At 40.1% G+C, this 12,571-nt stretch overlaps 1 protein-coding gene across 1 annotated transcript; it reads left to right on the top strand.

Moving 5' to 3' along the window:
- Nucleotides 1-1,136: 1,136 nt before the first annotated feature.
- On the top strand, nucleotides 1,137-11,950 carry BCL10 (BCL10 immune signaling adaptor). Its single transcript, XM_054478115.2, has 3 exons — nucleotides 1,137-1,931; nucleotides 7,323-7,611; nucleotides 10,237-11,950. The coding sequence occupies exons 1-3, from the start codon at nucleotides 1,875-1,877 to the stop codon at nucleotides 10,590-10,592; spliced, it is 702 nt and encodes a 233-aa protein (XP_054334090.1). The 5' UTR covers nucleotides 1,137-1,874; the 3' UTR covers nucleotides 10,593-11,950.
- Nucleotides 11,951-12,571: the final 621 nt, after the last annotated feature.

Genomic DNA, 12,571 nt, shown 5'->3' on the forward strand with positions numbered 1-12,571 from the left:
AGATAAAAGTTTTCAAGTGCCTACCTCGTCTGCCCCAAACACACATAAGCTAGAATATAAATTCCATGAGGAAAGGGATTTTTATTGGTTTTGTTCACAGCTGTTTTCTTAGCACCTAGAACAGTGTCTGGCACATAGTGGACATTCAAAAAACATTTGTTAAATGAAAGGATGAATGGTTAAGTAAATCGGAAGTAGATGATGAAAAATTAAGCAATTAGAAAAAAACTGTCCTTGTATAATGTGTCAACATGGAAACAGGACATAATGTAAACATCAGAATCCCTGTGCTGTGATTCTGGTTTTTGTGGCTCTGGTTACATTGTTTTTTGTGTGTGTGTTTTTTTTTGCTTTCCCGTTTCTTAAACATTGGCGTTCCCAAGTTTCTCCTTGGTCCTCCTGTCATTGTTATCTACTCTCGTAGCTTCAAATACCATCTAGTTTATACTTTATTTAGCATGTTGTCCAAGCGACCATCTTGGGCCCAGGGCTCTACCTGTAGCTTTTCATCCACACTTCTCAGGTTGCTTCTTACACAGCGCCATAGTAGTTACAATATGGTCTGGGGATAGTCGTCTCCATCAGTCTCCCCCTATAAAATGGAGGACTCATAGTACAAGTGGCCTAGAACATATTAGTAAGGACTCAATAAATGTTTGAGTAGGATGAGCTGGGGGGCTCATGCCTGTAGTCCCTGCACTTTGGGAAGCCGAGGCGGGTGGATGGCTTGAGCCCAGAGTTTGAGACCAGCCTGGGCAACATGGCGAAACTCCATCTCTATGAAAAATGCAAAAAAATTAGCTGGACTCCCAGCTACTTGGTGGCTGAAGTGGAAGGATCGCTGGAGCCCTGGAGGTGGAAGCTGCATTGAGCCGAGATCGCACCACTGCACTCCAGCCTGTGCGACAGAATGAGATCCTGTCTCAATAAATAAATAAATAATCAGTTGAGTGCATACTGTGTGCCAACTACCTTTAAGAACTTTACATATGATCCCAGCAGCCCTAAAAGGTAAGCATATCTATCTCCATTACACAGATTAACTGAGGAAAAACTATGTTTATAATGAACAGTGACCAAAAAGTATGCAAACGTTAAATTAGGTGTTAAAGTGGTGGGATTGTAGGTGGTTTCTTTTTTTCTTTCAAAAATTTCTTTAGTATTGTAGTTAGGCTGTTTGTGTGTATGCATGTGTATGTGTGTATGAGTGCGTTCGTGTGTGACCAAAACAGTAACTGGCAAACATAGCAACAGGAAACTGTAGGGCAGGGTCTGGGAAAAGGGGAGGAACCCAAGGTACTGACAAGCCCAGACCGGACTCCCCCGAAGTGAGCAGGCAGCAAAGGCTGAGAGTGCCAGCTGCCTGGGCACTGACGGACCCCACTCACGGAAACGACGCCTCATGAGGAAGCTAACCCGGGACACTTACCAACTACCTGCGCAGGCGTGGCTTGAGGAAACGCCCGCTGTGGGCGGAGCCACCCGAAAGGCTCTGGTAGGGGACGGGAACTGGATCGGCCCGCGGGCTGGCGTCGATAGGCTGCCGCAGAGACAGGGCGGGCTCTGCCAAGGGACGCGCCTCGCCGGGGGGCGGTGCCTGCGCCTGAGCCTCTACCAGAGGGAAGGAACGCTGCTCCGAGCTCCGCGTCGCGTTGCGTAGATTTGCGACGCCGTCGACCTCAGAGGCGGGGCCGGAAGCGCTACAGTTTGACCCCCGAGTCCCTCGGTTCCCGAAGGGGCGGCCGTCTTTCTCCCGACCCGCTCCGCCTCCTCTCCTTCTTCCCCATTACCCGGAGGCCGAAGCCCCCAGCCAGGGCGGGGCGGCGCAGCCTGAGCTCCAGGACCCGGAAGAAGCGCCATCTCCCGCCTCCACCATGGAGCCCACCGCACCGTCCCTCACCGAGGAGGACCTCACTGAAGTGAAGAAGGACGTGAGTAACGCGGCTGTGCCCAGGGCGGGCGGGGGCGGGCTGCAGCCCAGCGGGAGAGGGAAGCGGAAGCCTGGAGTCCGAGGACAAGGAGGATCCTCCAGGTCGGAGGAGCGGAAAGTCCTAGCACAGGAGGACTGTGGCGAGCCCTGCATCCGAGGGACCTTGGTGGCAGTGATCCTCCAGTGATCTGTCAATCCAGGTGTTACATCGCTAATCGCAGAGCTCGGGCTTTGTTGCCCAGTGGAGTTTTGATTCTTGCCCACTCCTCACCCATCTCCTCATGCTTTTCCCCCAGCTGGGTTCTTGGAGATGCTTCGTTAGGGACCGGCGGCTCAGATTCATCCTTGAGTCAGGCTACTTAGGCTGCTCACTCAGCCTAGAGCGAAGGCTGTACCAGGTGAAGGATCCCAAGCAGTGGACCAAAAATGTGAAGCTCTTTTGCATAGGGGGCTTGAGGAAGCTCAACAGCTGAAAGCACAACCTGGAATTCCCCTAGTAAGCAAACGCCCACATATTTAAATTGGGGTTGGGGGAGTGAATACACGTAGCTGAGAATTAATGTACAGGTAAACGTCGAAAATATTCAGTAGTTAAATTATGCTCTTCTCGGATGGTGCAGAACCACATAAACCTTCATATTTATTTGTAACGAATGGCTTTGCTGAGCTATGACATTCTTTTTCCTTTGCGTTACTTGTTTTGTCAGATGAGACCTATATGAGTATCACTAAAATACTTTATCTGAAGTCAAATGAAAAACAGAAACTCAACATGAAACGTGTTCTTATTGAACACTGCAGTACTTTTACAAAGTCATTTTGATGAACTGGACAGGATGGCAACTTTTTCAGTGTTCATCCACTTCAAATCCCTTCCTCTTCCCTGTAAGGTTTATTACACTGTACTCACAATTGGTGTGACTCACCAGCAGAAGGAAACTGGATATGACTGGGAGTTGTGCTTAGTTTCCTCATTCAACAGAGATTTATGGAGCACTTGCTATATGGAAAGCACTGGCCTTGGGTCTGGAAGGATACAAAAAAATGAAGATCAGTTTCCTGCTTTACATTCTAGTTGAGATAAGAATGGAACATAAATAACTACTGTAAAATAAATGTTGTCTTATTCATGGTGAGTGCCAGTAAAACCTTGAACTTCCAAGAGCTAGGCCTCCTATGTTCCAGATGCTGTGTCACTCAGTTTACAATGTTCCCACTTAACCTTCACAACAACCTCTAAAGAAGATAATTGCCATTCCCATTTTACAGCTAATAAAACAGGAACTGAGAAATTACAAGTGGAAGGAAATAAGATCTGTATACAAGTACAGATGTGAAGAGTGGCTTCCAGGTCTTTGTTTTTCTCTGTCAATTCATTGATATTATCTATCTTCAGGATTTCATTTTACACCTATATCAGAAATACATAACCTTGAGGAAACCATGGATGGGTTTCAAAAGGTCTATGAAAAAAACTATGTGCATGCTTTTTTCTTAGAGATTTTTTTCATATTTTCAAAATGTCTTCTGATCTTAGAAAGTTTTAAAATTATCCACATATTTGGACTTCTCTCTCCACTCTAGGTCCTTATTTCCAAATGTCTACTGGAAATCTACTTTTATATCCTACAGATTGCTCACCTTGTCAAAAAATTGAACTTTTACTATCCTTTTCCCAAAGTTGCTTGCTGTTGCTGCTGTATTGCCTTTCTTGATGAATGGTATGCTACTACCCTTTGTCTTGGGACCTCCCACTTCTTTAGTGTCTCCCCCTCCTCCTATCTAGTTATTTGCCTCATTGTGTTGGTTGGATTTAGTACAGTTTAATAAATATGGATTACATGCTACTGTGAGGCTGATACTGTGGTTGGTTCTAACAGTTCAAAAATTAAAAATGAAAACACAATCCTAACTTGAAAAGAGCTCAATTTCTTGAGGGGGATTGTTTTAAATCACAAAATAAGTGCAGTGAGTTTTGCATTCATCTGAAACATTAACTACTTGGTGCCCTAGTAAGTGCAGGATATACAGTGTTGGCTAAAACATACCTCGTAGCTGCCTGCTTCAAACAGAGATGTTACAGTTTAAAACAAATAAATTTTGTTTTCATTATTGCAATTACTATGAAGGAATCAAACAGTGCTAAGACAATAATAGCAGAAATCGACTTGAGATAGGATGGTCAGGAGGGGTTACATTTAAACTGATTCCTGAAAGACTTGACAGAACTGAGGGAAGAGCATTCTGGGCAGAATAGAATTTGTCAAGGACCTAAAACAGGCAAGACCCTGGTGACTTGGGGAAATCGGAGGAAGGCAGAGGGTAATCTGAAGTGAAGTTAGGAAGGTGGGCTAGAGCCATTTTCATGAAGAGCCTTTTAGTAAAGTATTTGGGGTTTTTCCCCCCAAGTATAGTAGGGACTTGTTGAAGAATTGTATTGTTTAAAGAAGCCTGTTTCATGGACTGAGGAGAACAAGAATAAGAACAGGGAAGCCAGTGAGCAGGCTTTTGGAATCTATAGAGATGAATGAGGATGGTGATTTGGATCAGGGTGAAGGCAGTGGAGATGGATGGAGCAGGAGAATTCCAGATGCAATTTTTGAAATAGAAATGATATGACCTGGTGATGGATTGAACGTGGGAGTTGAGGAAGAGGATGTAATCAGATTAGTACATGGAAATGTCACATCAGCAATTACATCTGCAAAGTCAAAGATCAGAAGAGAGATCTGAGCTAGAAATGTAAGTGTGGGATTGAATGATTTTACCTAGAAAGCTGCGAGCTAGAAGAGAAAAATGGTTTAAAACCCTTTAAAGAGAAGAGTTTTAAAAAGTGAATTGTTAGCTTGAAAGTAGGGTAGCAACAACAACAAAAAATGATTGAAAAGTTGTATCCACAGAGATGGGAAGAAAACCAGGAGAGCGTGGTATTCATGTAACAATTTTCTTGTTTCAGGGAGGGAGTAGTCAACTGTGTTTATGCAGCTGAAAAATAAAATGAAGACTGAAAAGATTTGGCAATAAGGGGGTCATTGGTGACTTCGAGAAGAATACTGGGGCAGGATGGAAATGTCTGGGAATGAATTGGGAGATGAGGTGAAAGAAGTGGAGTCCTGGTGTATAGAAAGGTGAAATGTATACACAAGGTGCTACAAGGACAGAGGAGGGGGTGCCTAACTCATTCTGGGGAGTTAGATAAACCTTTCCAAAGAAGATGACCACTGACCTAAATCTTAAAGGACGAATAGGGGCTTTAGGGTCTGATGAAGAAAAGAAGACAAAAAATACATAAGGAAATGTGGAGAGACAGTTTTAGGTAGAGCATAAATTTTCAGGACAAAGGTAGTGATAGATTAAGCTGGAGAGGTAGGAGCCATATTATCAATGAACCTTGTCTTCCATAATTAGTTATTATTGAGTACTTACTGTGTACAGAGACTATGTGTGGCCTTCATATATGGTATTCCCATTTAGTCCTCCTTGATGTCCTGTGAGTTAAGTTTTTAATCCTTATTTTATCAGTAACATACCTGAAGCTTGGAGTGGTGAAGTAACTTGGGCCAGCTCTCACAAGGGTGAGTACTAGATTCAAGATTTGCACTGAGGTTGGTCCAACTTTAGAGCCATGCCCTTAACTTCTTTACTCTTCTGCCATGTAAAGGAACTTTATCCTTTAAGACAGGGCAGAACATTGTTTTAAAATTTTTTTTAAATTAACAAAATTTCAATATTAGAATTTGCTGGGCACAGTGGCCCACACCTATAATCCCAACAACTCAGGAGGATAAGGTGGGAGGATCACTTAAGTCCAGGAGTTCAAGACCAGCCTAGGTAATGTAGCAAAGATCTCTTCTCTACAAAAATAAAAAATTAAAAATTAGCCGGGCATGGTGGCTCACACCTGTAGTCCTAGCTACTCAAGAGGCTAAGATGGGGATCACTTGAGTCTAGGGATTCCAGGCTGCAGTGAGCTATGATCAAGCCACTGCACTCCAGCCTAGGCAACAGAGTGAGGTCCTTAAAAAAAATTTAGTAAAATTCATATAATACTCCAGATTTCCATTTTCTCCTGAAGGAGAAATGTTGAGGAGGGGGAAGGAAGTAGTAAGTACAGCTAGCTTTCTATTGTTAATAGTCCATGCCAGATGTGATAAGGACCAGGTCCTGGACATAGTTATTTGCTCACTCTGTGCTTTTCCAGTATTTGACCTATAATATTTTTTTTCTGGGCCCTATCACATTGTTTTATAATTATTGCCTGTGATATGTATTCCCAGCTAGACCATGAGCCCTTTGCATGTAGGATTCAAATCTTGTTCATCTTTGTATACTCAGTGCTCAGCACTTGGCATATTAGGAATTTAGATTTGTAAAATACTTGTCATGAGAATAAACAAGTAAATGTGGAACTTCGTAGACCAAGAACCACAGGAACCCTTCACCTAGCCTACTTTCCTGCTATCATATACTAGGGTGCTTGAAGACGTTCCATTACCTTTGTCATTATTACTAACATATATTGATCACTTACTATGTACCAAGCACTTTTCATATCTTTATTCCTCATATAACAGTCAGCTGAGGAAACAAGCACAGAGGAGTTAATTACTTGCCCAAGATCATATATCTAGTAAATAGAGGAGCTAAAATACAGTCACCGGTATCAAATTATTAATGCCATTTATTGAGATCAACATGGATTTTCTACTAATTAAGCTCTCAGGCACTTCTCAAGTCTAGGTTTGCTTTTTTGTGGTGTCCTTTTTCTTTATTTCTTTCATTTTTCCAACACTCACTATTCCCCACACATCTTTCCATCTCCCTTCCACCAAGACTGATTCACTGAGTTAGAGGGTAGTCTTTCCAGCTGACCCCAAAGACAGATATATTACGGGCTCTTTCAGTTTAGGGTTTTGTTTTTTGTTTTTAACAGTTTTACTCTAAGAAAATGGAGTAATTAATAACAAACATGAGAAAGTTACAGACTGTGAGACCTCTCACTAAGTTATTGGTCCTGACTAATTCTGCATTCCTTGCTAACTGATAGCTAAAATGTACAGTAGTCTTTGCCCTCATCTTTACTCCCGAAGATGGCCCTCAACAGACCTCCCTGTTTCCAAAGACCCAGGCCCTCTAGATTCAGCTGGTCCCTCTTCACAACAGCCTGGTCTTGGTTTTTAGGTTTGAAGGTGAGATAAAAGCAGTGAGGAATGTCTAGGACCTACTTGAGTCTACTTGGACCTTCATCTTAATTAGCATGCATTTTAGAAGGCCTGAGCCTCCTGACTTTAGAACATTGTCTCACACCAGTTAAGACTGCCAACTAATAGTCACGTATGTGATTTTTTTAGGTGTTACAAAATAACATTGAACCATATTTTATGTCTTTTAGGCCTTAGAAAATTTACGTGTATACCTGTGTGAGAAAATCATAGCTGAGAGACATTTTGATCATCTACGTGCAAAAAAAATACTCAGTAGAGAAGACACTGAAGAAATTTCTTGTCGAACATCAAGTAGAAAAAGGGCTGGAAAATTGTTAGACTACTTACAGGAAAACCCAAAAGGTCTAGACACCCTTGTTGAATCTATTCGGCGAGAAAAAACACAGAACTTCCTGATACAGAAGATTACAGATGAAGTGCTGAAACTTAGAAATATAAAACTAGAACATCTGAAAGGTAAGATATCTTAATTATCTAAGAGCTAATTTAAATGTAATAATGCTTTTAAAAAATGCAGAGCAGGCCAGGTGCCTGCACTTTAGGAGGCCAAGGCAGGAGGATTGCTTGAGGTCAGGAGTTTGAGACCAGCCTGGGCAACATAGCGAGACTTTGTCTCTACAAAAAATTAAAAAATTAGCCAGGCATGATGGTGCATACCTGTGTTTCCAGCTACTCAGGAGGCTGAGGTGGGAGGATCACTTGAGCCTGGGACATTGAGGCTATAGTGAGCCATGATTGTGCTACTGCACTCCAGTCTGGGCAACAGAGCAAGACCCTGTCTCAAAAAACAAAACAAAAAAACCAGAAACGATCATTTTGCTTTAAAAAAGTTTAAACTTCAAAATTATATTCAATTTGTACTTATTTTACCTTATATGACACTATTACATTGAAAAAGTGGAATATCTCTCAATATCCTGTATTTGTATTCATTTAATACCATTTATAGAAAACTATTATGAAATCCCTACATACATAAGGATTTGTTTCTAAAGTCAGTAGAATGTAAAATTAATCTATTCAAGTGTAAGCTCTGAAAATACTATACATCACACATAAAGAACAGTATTTAGGCAAAGTATTTTGAAAGTCCAACTCTGCTAGTTTTTCTTGTGATCACCAGTTGATCACGAGATGAAGTAATTGGCATATGTTTATAGGAATCACGTTGCATAAAATATTCATGACTTTAGTCTGGCAAGATGTGAAAGCATGGAAACAGATTAAGAGAATAGCAGATTCACCTGTCCCATTTCACTCTCACTCCAGAATATACACTCACTGATTGGAATATTGTGTGGAATTACCTACACAATTTAAATCCCCAACCCCTCCTGCCTCTGTTCCTCACTGTCTCTCTCCAGAGCACATAAACGTGCATGTGATGTTCTACAGCTCTTCTAGGCATTAGGGATACAGAAAATAATAATTTAGGGCTCTGGCCTTAAGGAACTCATAGTCTATAAGTGTCCCCTTGCTGGGACACATTACAAGTTTTCCCTTTTGAGCCGTATCTAAGAAAGTAGTTTGTATAGCATGGAATAGACAGGCTGACTGTATTGTGAGGTTGAAAAACTAGTGGAAGAAGTGACATGTAAGTGTCCTTTATAGACTATGCAGGTTTTACCTAAAAATTGTCAACTCAGGGTTTCTGTGCCTGTAGGTTGAATATTTGCTAAGCCTAACAGAAGGGTAAATTGTATTTGTGTTTATTCTTTCAATCCTCTGGATAATGGTTAACTATACCCTTTGCATATCATAAAATTCTTTGATGGTATCTAAGTTGTTTTCTGCTGTAGCAATACCTGAGACTGGGTAACTTTTAAAGAAAAGAAATGTATTCATTTCTTACAGTTCTGGAGGCTGGTTAAGTCCAAGACCATGGTGCCAGCATCTGGCAAGGGTCATCCATGGTGGAAGGGCAGAAGATGGAAGAGCGAGGGAGGGCAAGAGTGTAAAAGGGAAGAAAAAGGAGTTGAACTCCCAAAATAACTAACCCATTCCCGTGATAATGGCATTAGTCCAGGGCAGAGCCCTCATGACCCTGTTGCCTCCCAAAGGCCTCAGCTCCTAACACTGCTGCAGTGGCAACCAAGTTTCCAACATGTGAACTTTTGGCAGATACATTCGTACCGTAGCTGATGGGAACAACCACTGTCATTTGAGTAAACGATGAGGTTGAGAAACAGGACATTATCTATTGAATTGTGGTTCTCACTTTCCCACAAAGTAGTCCTGGAATGTTGGACATGACTTAACTGTCCTGTGCTTTTTTTTTTTTTTTTTTGAGACGGAGTCTTGCTCTTGTCACCCAGGCTGGAGTGCAGTGGCACAATCTCAGCTCACTGCAACCTCTGCCTCCCAGGTTCAAGCGATTCTCCTACTTCAGCCTCCTGAGTAGCTGGGATTACAGGCACCTGCCGCCACGCCTGGCTAATTTTTGTATTTTTAGTAGAGACGGGGTTTCGCCGTGTTGGCCAGGCTGATCTCGAGCTCCTGACCTCATGATCTGCCCACCTCGGCCTCCCAAAGTGCTGGGATTACAGGCGTGAGCCACCACGCCCCACCCTTTTTTCTCATCTTTAATAATAAGAGACTATCCTAGGTGACCTCTAAAATTCCTTTTAGTTCTCATATCCTATTATTCAAGAATTAGCCATTGCCATTGATCAACAGATAGAATTTTAGCATCTGCCCTGTTTACATTTTGTTTTTATTAGCTAATATTTTTTGTACCAGAATACTAAAGAATATTTATTGTGAAAGCTATTTCTTATTTTATAAAAAATTTTAGGTGGTTAAGTTTATATGTACACTGTACCTTAAATGAGAATTAACAGCATGTCGTTTAACTTCCATGAGACTATTTTGTTATATAGAAAATGCAAATAATAGTATACTTCATTGTTGTTGAGAAAAGCAAATTAGATTTGAAATAGATTATGACAGAAATTACAAGTTGCTATTTAAATTTTGATTGTGGGGTAACTAGCTTGTAATCTTTAACAAGTCACAAGATGGACAGTGACTCCATTTTTTTTTAGTTGCTTTTTCATTTACATCTGAATAATTTTATTGTAGGACTAAAATGTAGCAGCTGTGAACCTTTTCCAGATGGAGCCACGAACAACCTCTCCAGATCAAATTCAGATGAGAGTAATTTCTCTGAAAAACTGAGGGCATCCACTGTCATGTACCATCCAGAAGGAGAATCCAGCACAACACCCTTTTTTTCTACTAATTCTTCTCTGAATTTGCCTGTTCTAGAAGTAGGCAGAACTGAAAATACCATCTTCTCTTCAACTACACTTCCCAGACCTGGGGACCCAGGGGCTCCTCCTTTGCCACCAGACCTACAGTTAGAAGAAGAAGGAACTTGTGGAAACTCTAGTGAGATGTTTCTTCCCTTAAGATCACGTACTGTTTCACGACAATGACACTTTATTGCCTTTTAATTTTTAATGATGACAAAAAAAGTTTTAAAGAATATGACTCTTTATAAAACGGCTGTAATGATTTGTTTACATTTGATACATGTCTTTTAAAATGCAATGTAAGCATACTTTGTAAATAGGATTTTTAGAATTAAAAAAGCATACTTTTAGGATAGCTAACTGTAAATCATGTTGATCATGTACTTTTTAGTAATTTCTTTTTTTCCTTTTCTTTTTAAGGTCTTTCAGTATTTTTTAAAATATTTTCTATTTTAAGACTGATTTTAATAGGGAATATATCTCTATTTGAGAATAGACCCTTACTGGGAAGAATGTTTTTTCCTCAGTGCATTTGTGCTAGAAATTTTCAGAGTCTAATAGTCTTTGCCAGTCATTCAGCAGCAAATTTTCAGCATTAAGCTGTTCCTGTTCAGTAGTAAAACCAATCACTGATGGGAAAACTGCCAATATAGAAAAATAAAAATAAAAAATATCTTTTCCACTCCATTGTCTTATAGGCACTTAAACAGCCTCTTTTTGATACTGGAGGAACACTTGATGGGGTGTGAGCCACCTAAGATCTCAGTTTGCCAAAAATCATTTCTAATTAACCTTACTAATTATACTACTTTGTTAGGATTTTCACATTCTTGGCTTAATCATTTTCATTCCTAAAGAAAAATATCTTGGCCTAAACCTCAGTTATTACATGTAATTTGATGAGGTATTTTTTCCCTTTTTTTTTTTTTTGCAACAGAGTCTTGCTCTATTGCCCAGGCTGGAGTGCAGTGGCGCATTCTGAGCTCACTGCAACTTCTGCCTCCCATGCTCACGTGATCCTCCCACCTCAGCCTCTCAAGTAATATAGCTGGGACTACAAGTGTGTGCCACCATGCCTCACTACTTTTTGTATTTTTTTTGCCATGTTGGCCAGGCTGGTCTTGAACTCCTGGACTCAAGCAATCTACCCAGCGTGGCCTCCCGAAGTGCTGGGATTACAGACATGAGCCACCTCACCTAGCCTGATGAGATTTTTAAAAAATATTTTCTCTGTACTTTTCATTCTCTTTTAATGAGGACCAATGTACAGTTGAAATAACTAGAACAAATTGTTTTTGGTGTGTGTGACAATTCTGTTTTTAATGCTATTTGAATAAGTGGGCCATTAGCCAGATTTGTCTTTTTGTTGTAAAACAAAATTTGACTAATTTTACATGTTTATAAATTCTATGCTCTCACTGTTTTTATTTAAATTACAATTTTATCTGTTTCCTGACATCTGTCTCCTATATGTTTCTATTATTATTGCAAAAACATAGAAATGGAAATTTTGCTATTAACAATAAAATTTTTTTAAAGTAGTGCTATTTTGGAGTTCCAAATTTTCAATAGGAAGTATCTAAAACTTTTTTTAATACGTGGCAATATCTATAGAAAACATTACTTCAGGTTGTGAGATTGAGTTGCATTTCTGGATGGACTGATGAATTTATCCGTCATGAAGAAGATTGGCATATTAGCTTTAAAAATTTTTGAAGATTGGATTTTTTTTAGTATAAGCATTTTCTAAAGATTCTAGAGAAATGTTTCACCTCCAATGCATAGCAAAAATAGTGGTGTTAGAAAGAAAATAGGTTACATTTAAGGAAGGTGCTTTAAAAAGCAGAAGCAGACTTTAAAATTCAATTTGTGGACACCTTTTTAAAAATTGAATCAAAGATTATAATTCAGATATACAATAACACCTATATATAGATTAGTTTTAACACTGAGTTTTCTTTGAGACTGTTTTCTAACTACATAGACAATAAAATTAAGGTTTGCATAAAGCTAGGTTTGTGGGTTTTTGACTTCTACAAAGTCATTTTTTTTCCTTTTAGCCCTGAAAACTAGCCATTGCCAAAAGTGTGTAATTTAGGATGAATGACAGGATGCAATTTGTTAACTAAGTTCATTAATGCAGCAGTGAAAAAGTTACTTTT

Source organism: Pongo pygmaeus, chromosome 1 (genome assembly GCF_028885625.2).
Source record: "Pongo pygmaeus isolate AG05252 chromosome 1, NHGRI_mPonPyg2-v2.0_pri, whole genome shotgun sequence".
Classification (NCBI taxonomy): domain Eukaryota; kingdom Metazoa; phylum Chordata; class Mammalia; order Primates; family Hominidae; genus Pongo; species Pongo pygmaeus.

Coding starts and splice junctions, on each gene's coding strand:
- BCL10 (XM_054478115.2), top strand. CDS start 1,875: ATGGAGCCCACCGCACCGTCCCTCACCGAGGAGGACCTCACTGAAGTG. Junction 1,932..7,322: donor TCACTGAAGTGAAGAAGGAC/GTGAGTAACGCG, acceptor TATGTCTTTTAG/GCCTTAGAAAATTTACGTGT. Junction 7,612..10,236: donor AAAACTAGAACATCTGAAAG/GTAAGATATCTT, acceptor ATTTTATTGTAG/GACTAAAATGTAGCAGCTGT.